Here is a 17,846-nt window from a genome sequence, read left to right as displayed (position 1 = left end):
CACAATTGTTTCTTGTATTATATATTTGACCTCTCTGGGGATCAATGAACTTTAGATTATGCAACAAAGACTTGTGCTTTTTGGTAGAATTATGTCAGATATGTGAAATGTCTTCTTAGAGTGACAGTTACAATTCCTAATCTGTTTTATGCACGTTTTACTTAACATGGTAAGTACAATGTCACCATACAATTATAGGTCAATTCAATTAGAACAGTGTTAATTGTACTGTAAATTAAACCAGACTTAACTTAATATTCCAAGAAATAAAGTAAATAATAATATAAAAATAACTCATTTAGGCTTAATGCATTTAAAAAAAATAAAAAATAAAACCTTTATACATTATACAAGTAAATGAAACTGCACGATTTAAATGTGATTATGTTTCAGTTGATTAGACTAAATTAAAAGGAGTTCAAGTAGGCAGCTGTGTCAGCGTGCGTAGGCTGCAAAAGAAACAAGTAAAGGTTAATTCCATGCTGAAAAGAGAAGAAAGGAAACAATGTTTCTGCTGTGGAGCCTTCTTCAGTGAAAGCAACTGAAGAAGGCTGCACAGCCGAAACATTGTGTTTCCTTTCTTCTCTTTTCAGCATGGAATTAACCTTTACTTGTTCCTAAATTAAACGTAGGTGACTAGAAAGTAACTATGGCTGATACACATTTTAGCCCACTTGACTGACACTTTGATTTAATAAAAAACTGTTTACTAAACTAACACTGATCCTGATACATATTTTGTACTAATGCTGCTTATTAAACTCTGTATAATTAGTCCCTAAAAAGCAACCACAAGTTAATGCCAAGGACCTAGCAACACCAGTTAAAGCTCAGATTGATATTTTGCATCAAATGCTAGCAGAATGCGATACTACAGTTAGAGATTTTTCTCTCCATACAAAGCGGAATGACACATTTCTTTTTTAAGCAAAAATGTAGAGATATTTTTTTCTAAGCTACCAGCAAAATATATATATATATTTTCCATCAATACTCTCTTTGATTTAAGCCCAATATAAGGCTAAAACCTTAAAATGAGAAATCTGTAAAATTTCCTACTGCACTGAAAAAATGAGGACTTTAAGGCAGCTAACAGTTGGCTTGATTGTTGAAAGAAAGGCATATGATTTTGTATTGAAGCTTTCAACGTCCCTTTCTTAGTCATCATCATTAATTTATTTGACTGATGCTTTTATCTAACCAACTTACATTTGTATCCACTTACACAGCTGGGCATTCTACTGAAGCAATCTAAAGTTACTTGCTTAAGTGTACAACAGCAGTCATCCACCTGGGATTTGACTGCACAACTTTCCAGTTATGAGTTCAAAGCCCTAACCACTACTACACACCACTACTTCACTCCATTTTCTTTATTACTTAACCTGACAAATGCAAGTCATGTCATGTGTCAAGTCATGCAAGTCGTGTCATCCTTTGTCCCACTCATGTGACATGTAGATAAATGTAATTTTATTGTTTTTAGCTAATTCATTAAAAAATATGTCCTGTAGAAAAGATAATTTTGAGTTATTCTGTTTAAGACACAGAATTTCTCAACTATGCTATTCTATTTAGTTAAGAAAAGGAAAGGAAAAATATTTATATCCTGTAGGAAAATAAAATAATTTTGAGTTGTTCTGTTTAAGAGAGAATTTCTCAACTGTACTATTCTATTTTGTTAAGAAAAGGGAGGGAAAATGGTGAAGAACTGAATCACAGATATACATTAGAAAATCAAATCAATTCAGAATCTCTTTATCGTTTTCGCAGAGTACACTGCTGGATTCTGACACAATAGGAATACATAAAAAAATGTCATCTAATTTTGAACACTGAAAACTTGAACTAAACTTTGAATGTTGAAAGAGTCAAATATCATGTTAGCTACTTCCTGACATGAATATGGTGCACTGTGATGAACAAAGTAATCACTAAGACCATTGCCAAATGTTTCTGTCAATACAACTTTCTCAAGAAGGTGCCTTGACGTCAGAGAACACATTAAATCCAGAATTTGCTGGGGATGAGGTCAATGTTTTTGTCAAGGTTAATCAAAGATACACAAACACTGTCAAATAATAAAGAAGTGAACTAGCTGACTCCTCATAAACTACTGCAATAGGATGATGATGGTGAATCAGAGGAACCAAAATCTGAAGAAAACTTGTCACTACAAAATACACCAGAATTTGGGTGACACTGAATTTTATGAGGGGATATATTTCAGTGAGGCACTAAAAAAGATGCAGCAATGTCAGTTGATGAAAGTGAAGCTTGCTTTTATCATAATCCACTTAATTTCATGGGTCTGTACCTGCACATTGACCATTATTTAAATGTGCTGACAAGTAAACAAAAGTTACAAAAATAATTTACACACTATTACAGAACTAGATGTGACTATGTAAAATACTATTTTAATGTGTGAAAGCTTCTGTCTATGTCCATGTATAGTATGTTTTAGCTATTTCAAATGTGGTGTATGTAATGCTTCTTATTGTTTGTAATTATATAACGGTATTGTTCTAAGTGAAATGTAATAATAATTAACATTGTTTTGTGCTACATATTCCTTACATTATATGCAGAATGGCAGATATGTTTATCCTTGTTTTTTAGATAACTGTTTTTCAACCTTTTCCATTCAACAGCACACTTATTGTACAAAAATATAAAAAGGCAAACATCATCCCTTCCCAACAAACACAGATCAAATAAATTATATATAAATATTATAAACAAAACTTAAAGAAATGATGTTATGAACTCTAAATAAGTCTAATACAGGACAAAGACATTTTTAAAATAAAGTATATAACATTTCAAAACAAAACCCTGTAATTCAATGTACATTACTGGAATGTTTTCTATATCCACTATAACTTAAATTAAGTCCTTAAATGAAATGCCTCCTGTGTAATATTCAGTATAGTACATGAACTATGTACTATTTTACATGTTGCAAATTACAATATAGACACTGTGGTATACTGTATATATGTAAACATGGTTATTACACCTAAAAATTGCAAGAGAAAATTAATAGGCTGAGTGGTTTAAAAAGTGTGGAATCTCAGCCATAAAAGTGCTTGAATTTACTGGACAAATGTGAACTGCAAATAATTTCAGTACTGCTTTATGAGCCATTGATTTTACACAAAAGGTGATTACTCACTTGAAACAGAAAGAAATCCCTTCACCTGGTTTGAGAAAACCTCTAAGATGGCCAAGAAGCAGAAATATGGTTGAAAAGGGAGTTCAAGGTCACTCCACATTCCACAGGGGTATAGTACATGATTGCAGCATTTACAGTTCACTTTAGGACATAAATAAGTGATATTTCAGTCCTGATGCTCAATATAGGAGCATAAACAACACATCTCAGCATCTTTCCACACATAAGAGCTTAATGAACTGACTGAGTGAAAACCTAATGATGAATGAAATGGTAGCAATGGAATAATATACATTTAGAGTAGCTCAAAACCCGACATGATATCTCCTATATTACATGGGTTGGCAACTCTTCCCCACCCCACTTTGGCATCTAAACATCAGGTAAGTGAAGAATAATTCAAAAACAATTTAAGCAGCAAGAGAAAGTCAATCATATTGAAAAAAGAACAAACAGTATGAATACGAATTGAAAAAGGGCCCAAAGCATATGAGTTCAGTTTTGGAGCACCTTTTTGATTTTTTTATTTGTCAACTATTCCTGAAGAGGTCTCACAAGTTCTTGCAAATGGATACCTGATAGCTCCTTCAATACATTAGCATGCAGCCATCGTATCTTAGAGAAGAAATAAAACCACACTGAGATCCTTGAATGAGCAAATTGCTTCTTAATGTATTCCAAAGATTTCACACAGGACAATCAACTATACTCTGCTTTCCCTATTTGGTACAGAACTCATGTCCAGTAATTATGTTTGCATATACAGATCAAATGTTAGATTTTCTCTTTTTATAGGTCACTAAACTGTATACAGTATTGTTTTCTTGGAGTCTTTGTAGCATTTTTCTCTAATTAAACTTGGATTTATTAAGAAAAAAAAAGACATGTTAAGTCTTCAAGCTACAAATTAAATAAAATGTCAACTGAGTACTATATTACTCTGACCTGCTTTAACTGTTGATGATTGCAGAACATTCAACAATACCACCTTATAATAGCACGTAATTAGGTCTTTGGCTTGTTGCCATTGACAACTACTGAAGCATACAGTTATTTTATGAACAATTATATACATTATTTTCTCAGTGGTAATCAAATCAGTGGTAATAAATAAAATGTGTAAATTATACTCCAGGTGTATAAAAGGATATGGTTTACACATTTTATAAATCTTTTAAATAAATGTTTTCCTCAAGCACTTAAGAATGTCAGTAGAAATTTATAATTTTTTAAAAATAAATTCATCCAAGGTAAGGTTGTGCAGTTTTCTGCAAAAACATGGAATTTAGCCTTGAAAAACAATATTGTGCAAGTCACATTCTTGCTATACTATCATTCTCTGTCATTTCTGTTCTATGGATTTATATATCATGATACATTATTTCCTGATATATTTTCAACAGAAAACTGAAGTTGTACTTTTGTGTAACCTTGACTTCTTGAGACAGGCTATATCCCATTCATAGCTAGACTCTCCTGACATATTATTATTAATGGCATTAAATGGGAAATATAAGGGTGATTTATTCTACATTTTGTCTTTCCTTCATTTAAGTCCTTTAGAACAGTATGAGCTCATGAATCATTTTAGACTTTTGGTATAACTGATGATATACAGGACACTACATTGATTTTAAATTTTTATTCATTTCTGTAAATGAGATTTTCAATACAAACAACAAGTAAAATATGTTGGAACAGAAGTTGGTGATTTGCTTCTGTAACATTTTAGACTGCATGTAATCTATAGTTATCTTAAGCATTATATTCATTCTGTAAGAGAAGAAAGAAAATAAACATTTTGCGATTTAACTTCAAGTTTGAACATATGCAACTAGCATTTTGAAATACATTTTCTAGACTTTGAATTAATGTATTGTTTATCAATAGAACTAGTGTGCTTTGATTTCTTACATTCAAATTTGTTTGCAAAATTGTGGATTTATTAAGATCCTTTCCATTTAAAACCTTTCAGCACATTTCAGAACTTTGCTTTCTTTGTAATTTTCTAACCATGATTTTACATTTTGTTCTGTTTTCCTAATGTGCATTTTGCAGATTAGAGAGCATTCATTCAATATTCTGACATCCTAATAAGCCAATTGTAGAGTAAGACCATCAAGAACACAAAACACTATTGTCCAGACTCATCTAATTTTAACTGGGTCTTGGAACTCACTGAGCTCATTCCTAAGCTAGTTAACAGTTATCTACAGAAACAATATCAACTTGTGCTCTCAAACAGGGAAACCTTCCTCACCAGTTTTAGGATCAATGCTAGAAAATAAAATGCCAGGAAAATCCCGAAATAAGAAGTACAGTATAATACAATTTATTAAGAATTCATCATTAAGTCAACAATCATATCAATGCCTTGTTTAATTGCATAGATGTCTTATATCTGCCACCTGCTAAAGATATGTTAAAAGTATTAGATCTGACCAATTAATTAATTGCCGAATTGGGTACTTAAGAACGTCTGAAAAAAGTAAAAGCACCTCGGCAGTCAACAACAGAACTTCAGACACTCTTGATATATAACAATTGGGAATGTCCATTTTCACAATATCTGTATCATGAATTGTACAGGGTAAAAAAATCAATCTATCAATGAATAATCACTCTTAAAAATTATTTTTTCACCTTTATCACTAACGTATTCATTGACCTTAAAAATTCAATTTTCCATATTGTAGGAAAATCTAATCTCAGAATGTTGTGACAGTCATCTACTGCCCTAAAGCAACAATTTCCACCATCTGCTACGCAACGCAGAAACACAGCCACAGGTAACTAGCAAAGAGAGGACATTAGCTAGCCAATATGATAAAGAAATAAATGATTGTTTTGTTTATTTCTTTTGCACATTTATTTGAACATTTCCATCGATTGTACAAGCACTTGGAAACTGTCCAATCCCTAGTTCATCAAGCATTTTCCCGGTCTGGCGCCGGTCTGTGTCTTCTAGGATATAATGTCAGCGAACTCTTGTTTTTATGTCCACTATAACAGGCAATCTCCTTTGCTTTTAACCGAGCGTTTAATTATTTCCTAAAATGAAAATGATTTACTTTATTTCCCTCACGGGATCAATAAAAGTATCTATCATCTGTCTAAACTATGGGACAGAATTCTGGGGTCTCCCCATACCAGAGATTATGGTAGGGCTTCAGAATGGTGATTGGCTGACACCATCTGACACCCCTCTGATTGGATAAAAAAGACGTGCTGGTTTGCTATACATACAGTACTGTACCAGAAAGAGGATTTCTTTCTATTCGAAACGTGTATTTTAAAAGTTTAAGAAGTAAAAACCTTACAGCGTACACAGCTTTCTAAACTGATCAGGATCGTTATCTTTGTCTTATGCATAATAATGTTCACCGCTCTGTCCAGCAAATTAATAATAAACTTTATTTTATATAGCTTTTTAAACGAATAAGTAATTAGATTGCTCATAAACCTAATCACTTGCTTTTTATTTTTATTTAGGCTCAGATTTCAACTATAGATCGTATTATTAATAACCATAATAACAACCAACCAACAAAAACAACCATATAAACATAATACCAACCAAAAACATAGATAACAACCACAATACAAAATCAAATAATCAAACCATTTTACACTCGCAAAGTCCTCCAATTATCATAATCCCGCCCCTTATGCAAAACCAAACCTTCCTCCCATCCCAGTTTATCCTGTTTATCATAAACAAAATCCACCTCAATTTTCAACATATTTTAGCAAAGTCATGTATTTTAAAAATCTTAAGATTTTTATATGTATGTCTTTATTTAGTGGTTTCATTAGTGACAAAGGCTAAACTTTCTTGGAAAAATGTCTTTTATGTAAACCATGTTTGCTATTAATTCATTCAGGGCTAAAATATGTTCATTGTCTTCTAATGAAAGAAGGGTTCCTTTCGCCGTAGTCGGGTTGACATTAGAAGCTTGCCACACCCAGACTGTTACAGCAATGCATTAGCATGTTAAAGCGATTTCATTGAGGAGCCTAGCCTTTCTTAACTAGTAAGTACTGTACTTACTGGGTTTTTGAGGGGGGGGAGGTGTCTTTCGCTGGAAATCTCGCCTTCTTCTACTTTGAAAATACCTGTGAAACCGGTTTAATTCGTCACAGCCAGCACTCCTGCAGAGAGGGGGGTTGTACTTGCAGTGTATACAGTAGATGGGAAAGCCAGAGCCGACCTCTACGCCGCCCACATGTTATGCTCTTCGTTAATGTCTAAGCCGGAACACATCATTATATCTCATTTTGTATTTCTTTTAAAAAAAAATCGTTTGCCCAGCCTAACAGTATTGTTGTTATTGTTTTTAACCTGTAAAGCGCTTTGAGGAGCCACCTTTAAAGGCGCCATATACAATAAAGTTCATTATTATTACTATTGTTAATTTGCTGGACAGAGAGGTGAACATTATTACACAGAAGACAAAGATAGTGATTTACGTTGCATTGTGCATTGTGCTGCTGTAATACAGTTTTAAATAATTAAAAGTCAAAACAGTATCAGCTTTATTTATGGGTTTTAAATAAAGGCGATTTAAACGCGATTTAAATCCATATAAATGTTTATATTGCAACGCCTAGGTGACTATTCATTGTTATTAAAATGACTTAAATTCGATCATGTTGTGATATTTAGAAATATAAATTTGTTTGGTGCGAGTGAGGTTTTAATTAATCTCTGACTCAGGAAACGTTTCATTTTTTCAAAGAAATGTTTGTTAAAAAAAACAGTGGGATTCGATCACAGACAGTGAGGTGGGAGTCAGGAACCTAACCCACAGCACCACCGGCAAGGTCACGTGCAGTGTGCTGAAAAAGCACTACAGAAACATTATCAACAGACAATTTACAGCTTGTACTATTCTTGTGTTGCGGTACATGAATATAATTATATCATTATTAATTTCTTTAGATACGCGATTCCATATTATATTCCCTTTTAATCAAATTCTAAAAGTATGCTTGTTGACTCCGGTATCATGTTAGTTAAAGACTTCGATGCTTAATGTTACGGGAGAAATGGAATACTGGTGTGTATGTTTTCTTTAAAGTACCGAGACCAGCCATATACTGTACTGTATGTTGAAGTTCCAAAATTAATATCGTTTATGGCCTTCACACGCGTTACAGTATGCTCCTATTCTTTTTATGCTCAGGTACTAAGATTTCCCTTCAGTGGTAAAATTCCATATAAATATTCAATACTTAAATGGGCACAGTTAAGACATTAAATATACATATATACTGTATACAGTAATATGTTTATGTTCCTAAATCAATCTCTTTTATGAGCATGTGAAAAGCATGGTGAATCAATTCTCAAAAATTACTGTACTTTGCATGATTGGAAACAAATGCGTGATTGCGAAATGCTGTGGTGTTACTTTTACAAAGACGGTTAATGAAAAAAAGAACGTGGACAAAGGCAATACTTTGTTTACAGCTTGTCCAAGGTCATTCATTATTAATACTATTAGTAATATCTTCGTTAAGGACTTTGATGGCGACAGCTCAAACATGAGAGGTTGAGCTTTATTAGCTCCACCTTGCGGAAAGTCCAGATACTATTATTTTAATTGCGGTATTATAGGAGAATTTACAGTAACTCGCGGTAGACCGCGTAAAGCGCACCGCTAAACAATGCGGTTTCGCCCGCGCATTTTGAATGGCTGCATCTGTATAGCATTCACTTCAGCTAGTGGTAAATGAGGGGGTGATGTCTCAATGCAGTATGAGTGATATTGTGGCAACTGGAAGATGGATTGTTGGCTACTTCAAACACTCGACTCTGGCCTATTACCATCTTAAGAGTATTCAAAAGCAGCTGGGCCAATCTGTCAAAAGGCTTCAATAAGATGTGCCAGCAAGGTGGAATAGTACCTATTACATGTTACAAAGAATACTTGAATAAAAACATGTGTTAGGTACTTAGGGAACTGACTACGATTGGCAGGCTACTTTCAATGCCAACCAGTGGGGGCTGATCGAAAATATGGTGTCACCACTTGCACCGTTTGAAGGGCTTACAAGAGCAATAAGTGTGTCCACTGCTACTGCCATGGAAGTCCCCTCCATCACAGTTTTAAAACCTCTGCTTCGGAAAAGTTCTGACACAGATCATGATGTGAAAAAGTCAAAAGCTACACTTCTGGAAGCCATTGAAAAGCGATTCAGCAACATCAAAGCAGAAACGCCATCAGATAAAGTACCACGAGCGGATTCCTTGTCAGAAATGTACACTGAAATACTGGAGGAAAAGGCTGAGGACCAGAAAAGCGACAACCTGATCGCACTGCAAGTGCATGTATACCTTTCAGAGGCAACCATCCCACAGAGCGCATAGGTACTGGATTACTGGCAAAGCAATAAAGACCGCTTTCCTGCTCTCGGCGACGCAGCTCGAGCCTATCTCTCTGCGCCCTTGACAAGTGTGGATAGCGAACGATTGTTCAGCGCTGCTACAAATATCTTGGACTCTCTTGCCAGAAAGCGGAAATGCGCTTCCTCGTGAAAAAAAAATATCTTGTCATTGCTTAACAGTAAACCCTAAGTCAGCTGAACAGCCTGTGGCTAAGTGCTGATTTGTTCTACATTAATATCACTTTACTTGTTTAATATAAAATGTTTCTTATTTTAATGTATTATGATTTGCTGCACATTTAGACTATTTTATGTCTGAAAATAATGAAATTTTAAAACTTATGTTTTTGGCTGGATTCATTAGTGCTCCACATCCACTGTGGGGAAAAAACTGAACCACCCGGAGGAAATTTACGAGAACACTAGAAGAACATGCAAACTTCACACTGATAGAACTCCAGAAACAGATCCCAAGGGCAGTTTAGAGACAATTGGTTTCTTCCAAAGGTGGGTTAATTGGCTTCCAGGAAAATAAGCCCTGGAGTGAGTGTGTGCATGTCTGTGTGACGTGTAACCCCTTTTGGGGCTATTGCTTGCCAGATTAGGCAAGCTCCCCGGTGGCACTGTACTGGATAAAAATGGATGGGTTGGTTAATGCATAATTGTAACAAAGTTCCAACTCAAATACAATGTAGAAGACATCCCCTTCAAATGTTGTTTAAAATTTAAAAATATATTTAAAAATTACTGAAGTCTGTATGTGTGATGCAGTAGGTTTTCCAGTGGTGTTTTGCAGATTTGTTATCAACTACTTACAGCAGGTCAACTGAATACATACTAATGAAAACAAAACATATAATCCAATTTCCTGGTACTTTTCCATGTTTGTGTATTTTCTTTGCATACAATAAATTGTACAACAATCTTCTTTAATGCAGAAAACTGCTCAATCTAAGCCTTTTAAATATGTCACTTGAAAGATTAGTTGAAAGTTTAAATGTTCTTTTAAACTTTTATTTTTAAATTGGCTGTTTATTTAAGGACACAGATAAAATTTCTTCTACTATTTTATACTAATTTTTTACACTGCTACAAAGTATTATGACATGGTTCCTAAAGCCATTTTTAAGAAAATTCAATTGTATGGTAATTCTTGCTTTTTAAGGCAAAAAGGGAAACTTTTGTGATAACAGTATGATATTGGAGATAAATGTTATATTTAATTTTACAGTCCACTCAAACTCATAGAAAATAATTATTAAATGCAAAAGCTCCACCACCCTATCCTGAAACAAATAGAGTAACAAAATTTCAATCCTTGTTATCCTCGCATCCATTAGTTCAGTGCCTGAATTTCCCAGACCGTTACTAGCAGTCAAGTTCACTGTACATAGTCACACGATCACCTCTCAAAATAACACACTATATGTCATGAATGAAAGCAACTCAGAAGCTAATTTCACTGGCACAAACCAGCACAAATGCATCGCTAATGACCCAGACTGGTTTGATTCTCCTGTGCCTTTGTAGGGGAGCTGAGTGACATCATACCCCAAAAAAGAAAGTGTTATATCTTCAGAAGGAAAGCAGCACAAAAACACTACCTTCAACAGCACAAACCAGCAGAAACACAGCACTAATGGATGACACCAGTTTGGTTTTCCTGCACCATTGTAGGGAGGTTTAATGACATCACACCCTGAAAAAAAAGAAAGTGCTATATCTTGGGGATGAAGGCAGCTGGAAAGCTACTTTCAACAGCACAAACCGGTACAAACATAACCCTAACAAATGAGACCAAATCAGTTCTCCTGCAAGGTTGTAGGGGGATGAGAGTTGTCATGCCTAAAAAAAAATAAGATGCTACAGTATATCTTGGAAATGAAACCAGCACAAATGTGTTACTTTCAATGGCATAAACCAGTACAAACAGCATTAACAAATGCAGTAGGTTTAATTGTATGGGCTCTTAGTGTGTGTGTGTGTGTGGGGGGGGGACCTCACAAGAAATATTTGGTATTCCATGAAGTTCAAGATCTCTAACCAATATTATATGAATGTTAGCATTATTAATACAGCTAATTGAAAACCTATGATAAGATGCAATTTGTATGTGTAATAATGAAACAGGACGTGTAAAAGATAAACATTAAAGATTTCCTGCTATATTAAAAAAAACAATTTGAAAAGGACTTCTTCTCCTTCTACTCACATTGCCTGTTATACTGTCATTATAGTGCTCCAAATAAGAACAAAAAGTATGTACAAAACTTTTCAAAACCTTGAAGGGAACAGGTTAGTGTGAAATTATCAAAAAAAGAGAAGATGTGCAACATATCTGAAGGGATTCTAGTAGTTATTAAGAACAGTGAGATTTTTAGGAAATATAAATATACTAGACAGCTACTTCTAAAACCTTGTTGATGTTTAATAATTCTCTATGGTACTCACTGTGTTACTGCATTCACTAATGTTTTTTTCTGTGTTTCAGTTTGGTTTGATTAAACTTCAGAGCAGCAACAAAAAACTGGCCTTAATTGTCCACTGTTAAGTGTATACCACTACATTGCAGCATAAAAGTATATTAATTGAAAAAAAACCTTCATGTATGGAATATAGTAAACTCAGAAATTACTTGCATCCTTAATAAAGTAAAGAAAAAGCCTGTATAAAAAAAAAAACAAAATAGGGAAATATCTTAAGTATAATTTTTCAATTTATGTTTGAATGTATTTTACTTCATTAATGGAATTACCAAAATTACACAATTCTCAAATTATAAATTTCCAAAAAAACTATTTAAAAAATCAAGTGCAACAATTGTGGGAACCCCTATTTTCAGTATTTTGTGTACCTTCACCTTGCAAGGATAATGTGAATGAGCCTTTTTCTATGTTTTATGAGATATGAGAAAACATTGGGAGGGATCTTTTACCATTACATTACCATTAAGAAGGGCATTGCAAACTGATGATTTTTTGGTCTATTAGACATTTCTTTGTGGATTTTAATGTGTGCTTGGGGTCATTGTTTTACTGGGAATTCCATAGCAGCCACATTTAAGCCTCCTGGCAGAGGCAACCAGGTTTTTGGCTAAAATGTCCTGGTACTTGGTAGAGTTCATGATACCAATGAGCTTAACAGGGGCACCAAGACTAGTGGAAGCAATACAGCCCTATAAAATCATCAACCACCATAATTTAAAATAAGTATGATGTTCTTCTCTGCATATGTATTCTTCTTTAGATACCAAACATCCTCTGGTGTGTGGCCAAAGAACCCTCTTTTCATCTCATCTAACCATAGCAACTGTTTCCAATCCCAGAGACAATGCTGTTTAGCAAACTCCAGTCACTTAAATGTGTTGGTTGCTTTCAATATTTTTTTATTTATTTTCCAGGCAGCCCTTCCAAGTAGCCTTATGGCATGGGAGGCATCTAATTGTAGATTTGGAGACTTACTGACCCCAGGATGCAACCAAGTTCTGTAATTCTCTAACTATGACCTTTGGATATTTCTTTGTCTTCCGTAACATCCTCCTCCCCATACATTGTGTCTTTGACCAAATGTTCCAGTGGTTTCAACCTTTTTAATTATTGTCCTTATATAAGTAAGTGGTAAATTTAGTGGTAAATTTTTAAATATGTTTTTGTATCCATCGCCTGATTTATGAAAGTCAGTAACCATTACTCTTTAGTACTGTCTACATTGTGTGTTGTACTGTATTGTTTGCTGTACCGTGGATGTCCTGAGAGAACAGAGTGAGTAAGATTCCCATTGTACATGTACATATGACAATAAACTCCTTTATTTTTTTCATTTGTGAGTTGCCTTTCCCCATTGTGACAGATGATAAAAGAATTTTACATGCGCATTAACTCAGTTTCATACCTCAGAGAATCGGGAACCTAAGGAAGGCTACAATATAATTCCTTAAGACTGAGATAAGCAAAATAATTGAATGTTAATGCAGATTTAATTTTGTTTGATTTTATTTTAAAGAATCTTAAAGGGTGCCAATAATTTTGACATATCATTTTGAAATATATAGTTTTTCTAAATTTTTAGTATTTTAAGATATTACATTTTATTTATAACGTGTCTTTCCAAACCCAGGACACTGTCAAAAGTGGTAAAGGAAAAACAAAACAAAAAAAAGAAAAAAAAAACACAAACATAGAGTTAGAATGTGGGGCAATTAAACTTAGTAAAAAGGTGAGCTTAAAGTTTAGCTTTGAACAGAATACATAACATTTATCAAAGAATCCATAACACTGGAGGAGTGGCAGAAAAGGCATCGTCACCAAAAGTCCAAGATTTAGTCCTGGGTAGAGTGAGCAAGGGACCAGTGTCAACTGAATGGACCCTACGGCAGGGAGTGTGAACATGTGATGTATGATGGAGCCAGACTATTTAGAACCTTGAAAGTCAGTAACAACGTCTTATATTGAATATGTGACTTTATAGGCAACCAATGCAGAGATTTACGTGAAGGAGTGATATGTTGCCAAGGTCTGGTGCAAGTTAAATGGCAATGTGCATGTTTTGGACATATTTCAGTTTACTAAGAAGAGTGTTAAGAAGCCCATATAATATAGATATTTCTAGGAAAACACATCTTAATCAATTTTCACATTGGGCTCAAAAGACAGAAGAGGATCAAGTGTGACTCCCAGACTATGGCTGATTCGTGAATGGGGAAGCCTTCCACCATTATTGAGTTGATCTCCAAACTTTTCCAGCTGACACTTGCCATTCACCAGTGAAATGTGTTTTGTTGCTGTTTAGCTTCAAAAAAAACATAGGTCATTCATTTTACATGTGTTGTTTATTTTATACCTTTTTTACTTATCATTATCAAGGATGCCAGAAGTTTTTGAGGTGAGAGCATGTATATACTTGTATATGTATATTTTTGTAAGAAAAGTAAGACTCCTAAAATCTTGTAATTTGAGTAATAACTTTGCTTCATTACCACTGTTGTTGTTATTATTATTTTATGATCAATATTTACAGAAGTAGTAATGATAATATTTAATTTATAACAGTGTTTAAAACTTAAAAATGAATTGCATTTCATTTGAAACTTTAGTACAAGCTTTAAACTAATTTATTATGAAAACTCACTTAAGAAATCAATATTGCATTCAACTGTACATTCAAAGTTACTGTTGATGAACGAAGTAAGTTGTATTACCACCCTTGCATCTTCAGATCCGAGTGGAGAAACTAGGTATGGCCATGCTTATGCATTAAATGAAACCTGTATATGAATCAAAAGCATAGAAACAGTCGTTGCTGCTAAGAAGGACATATGTAATCATATAGAACATATAAAAAAAACGTTTCTAAATAAGGTGACACAGATATAATTTTCACAACCAATTGAGATCCAAGTCTAAATTCCCTCTTCCTTATTTATGTCTTTTGTAAAATACTTTTTTAAAAAGCGAAGAGACTAAATCTAATGCGAACTCTTTTATATCGCTAACATTCAGCATCCCATCTCTTAGAGTTTTCTGTTTACTCTATAATAACATTATATTACAAAATGTATAATCGCATACACCAGGATTAACTACTTACAGCTAGATCTTGTTCTCTGTGTAACAGTAGCATCGTTACGAGCTCAATATTCTATTAATGCGCGAAACCAGTTCTGCTGCTGCTCAGATCGTACATAATACATGATGATTTAAATAAAAACAGAAATATTGTCTGAAGGTTTTAGCAAACATTACGTACTCTGTAAAGTTCACAAAGGTTTCCTGTTTGATTAACTTCAAGGTATCGCACTATCGATGATAACTGGTGAAGTAATCCCTTAAATTGGAATAGCAATCCCTTACGGATAGCTGACGTCACAGTGCAAATAAGAATTGAAACATACTATGGACAGATATATTGCACGCGGATATATAGTGTAGCACAAGATTTGTTAACAGTACTACCATACAAAATTTTCGTTTATTTTAAGATAAAAGTAAACAATATAACAGGCTTGAAGAACAGCTGACCGTTTTTAATGACTTGTCAAAATAATGTAAGCATTCGAGAGTATTCCAACTCATTCTGAGCAATCCAACAAATTCGAACTAATCATGTCTATGTTATTTTTTCAATAAAGTAATGCATTAAACAAACGTTCCCAAATCAGTTGAGAATTAACTTAGTTAAATCTCCAACAACTGCAAGAGTTAAAGGGAAAAAAAAACATTCTCTTTATCCTAACGCCACTGTTGAAACAATTCATAGTTAATGGCAATCGAAATTAGAAGCTACTGTACCATATCTCAGCAAAAGCTCTAGGGCAGCTCAGCTGAATTGCATCTTCTGTTAGAAAAACCATAGGTCATACACGTAGCACAGAACTTTAATGTACTTAATTAACATCCATTCCTTTTAAGTGGGTTACTGTATATGAATACATACTAGTTTAAATAAAACGGTACCTGTCAAAACAACTCCGGAATTCGTCTACTGTAGGTTCACATACAGTATAAAGCATTTGGCATGATAGTTCGAAATAAAACAGTCGTGCATTCTGATCAAATCTTTTTTTTTAAAGGGTAATGTTTAAAATTCCTAGCCGAAAAACAAACCACTTGTAAAGGAATCAATTACTAACCTGTCCAGAACTAAAAAGGGGGGGAACAAGGGCTCAAACACTTGGAGACACTGGCTAAATTACGCTTCCATACTACATTTCTCGCCATATACAAAAAAAAACTATGCTGCAAAAATCATGCCAGTTCACCATTTATGGGTGTTTTAACAGAATTCACCTGTTCATCTACATCGGATTTTTATTTACATATGTAAATGACACAAAACCTCAAAAAGTTTACCCATATGTGACAGTATACTGTATGCGCAAAGTACATTCTATAAAGTGTCTTAAGTTCCGCAAGAAAGTCTATAAATTAAAAACTGATTCCGCTAAATTTGTATACCATTAATCATGGAAGTTTTTTTTGTCAATTCTGTTCTACTGCATGGATGAAGTTCGTAATCAATTTTTAGCGTTCTTTAAATTAGATCTTGTACTCACCGTTACTTAATGCCACAGTCAGACTTAAAGACAGCAAAGCAACTATTCCTGCATAGGTTTTTTGAGCAAAATCCATTTTCAGATTTGGTGTAGGAAGAGCAATATATTGCCTTTCCTTTTGCCTGCCGAAGCGTGTGCTCTCTCTATCGCCTTTCCCTTAGTGCAGCTCTTTCACGCCATCCTGCTGCCAAACACATTTTAATATACTCTGCATGTCCTCCTCAGACACACCTACAGTCCTGCCTCCTCTGAAACAAGCACAGCTAAAGTGATCGTTTTCAGACTGCCATGTGAAAACCTGCTTCACAGCAAATCATGTTACAGCAGACGGTCCAATGGAGACGGCTGGGTTATTTTAAAAAAAGCGATGTAGCGCTAGTTTTATTTAGGTTATTTTACATTAATATACATTAAAAAGATCGTATTAAAATACACAGCAGTATTATTTGAATATATAATAGATTTGGAATAAATAATAAGCAGAAGCCAACTCTTAGTATTCCTGTTCCTGTATCCATGCCACCAGTGCTTTTAAATAGCAATTCGCAATGAACCAATTTTACTTAAATTTGTATAATGCTACGGGTTTGGTGTACATAGTTTCAAAACGTTAATGGTCACAATGTGTCGTGATCAGACGCGACTAGATCGACTGTGGAAAAAAAAGATCGATTATTTTAAATAGGTGAAACTCGTAGATATTTTGAAATTCCTTCGCATTAACGTTAATTCAGATACTTCAAAAATGGAAGCGAGCTCTTAATACTACACTATATATGATTAAGGCACAATTTTATTTAATTTACACAGTATAAAAATCTATACATACCTGTACACTGTATTCACTAACAGACATTATCTTTAGGAATACAAAAACAAGGGTTAAAGTTATTGCATCTCTGTGTCCCTGGCAAATATGCTGTACACTTCATCTACACTGAAACTAGACACTTGAAGTCTGTGTGAAACACAACGGGACATTAAGGTACACAGCGTATTATTATATCACACCATAGTGTGATATACGCTGAACCCTTGCTCCAATGCAAAGACATAGAATCAGAATACTAGACACTCTATAGTTTGCCAATGAACCCTGAAAAACCGGAAGGTGTCTAAACACTATGAGAAACTGTCAAAATGCCACGTTTTACTGCCATTATTCACAGCAATTGTATCATGGATACTTTACCATTAAAGACACCTTTTAGACTAGGGTTCAGTTAA

The 17,846-nt window shown here is 34.1% G+C and overlaps 1 protein-coding gene across 1 annotated transcript in view; it reads right to left on the bottom strand.

Moving 5' to 3' along the window:
* The window catches only part of cntnap3 (contactin associated protein family member 3), a 370,114-nt gene extending 353,270 nt beyond the window's left edge, over positions 1-16,844 (bottom strand). The window contains exon 1 of the mRNA XM_088629389.1: positions 16,620-16,844. Coding sequence (XP_088485515.1) covers positions 16,620-16,695 — 76 coding nt within the window. The 5' untranslated portion in view covers positions 16,696-16,844. The remainder of the gene's footprint in view (positions 1-16,619) is intronic.
* Positions 16,845-17,846: the final 1,002 nt, after the last annotated feature.

This window comes from Lepisosteus platostomus, chromosome 4, assembly GCF_059453375.1.
Source record: "Lepisosteus platostomus isolate fLepPlt1 chromosome 4, fLepPlt1.hap1, whole genome shotgun sequence".
Classification (NCBI taxonomy): domain Eukaryota; kingdom Metazoa; phylum Chordata; class Actinopteri; order Semionotiformes; family Lepisosteidae; genus Lepisosteus; species Lepisosteus platostomus.
The sequence above is the reverse complement of the archived record's forward strand: the minus strand, read 5'-3'. Positions and strand labels throughout refer to the sequence as shown.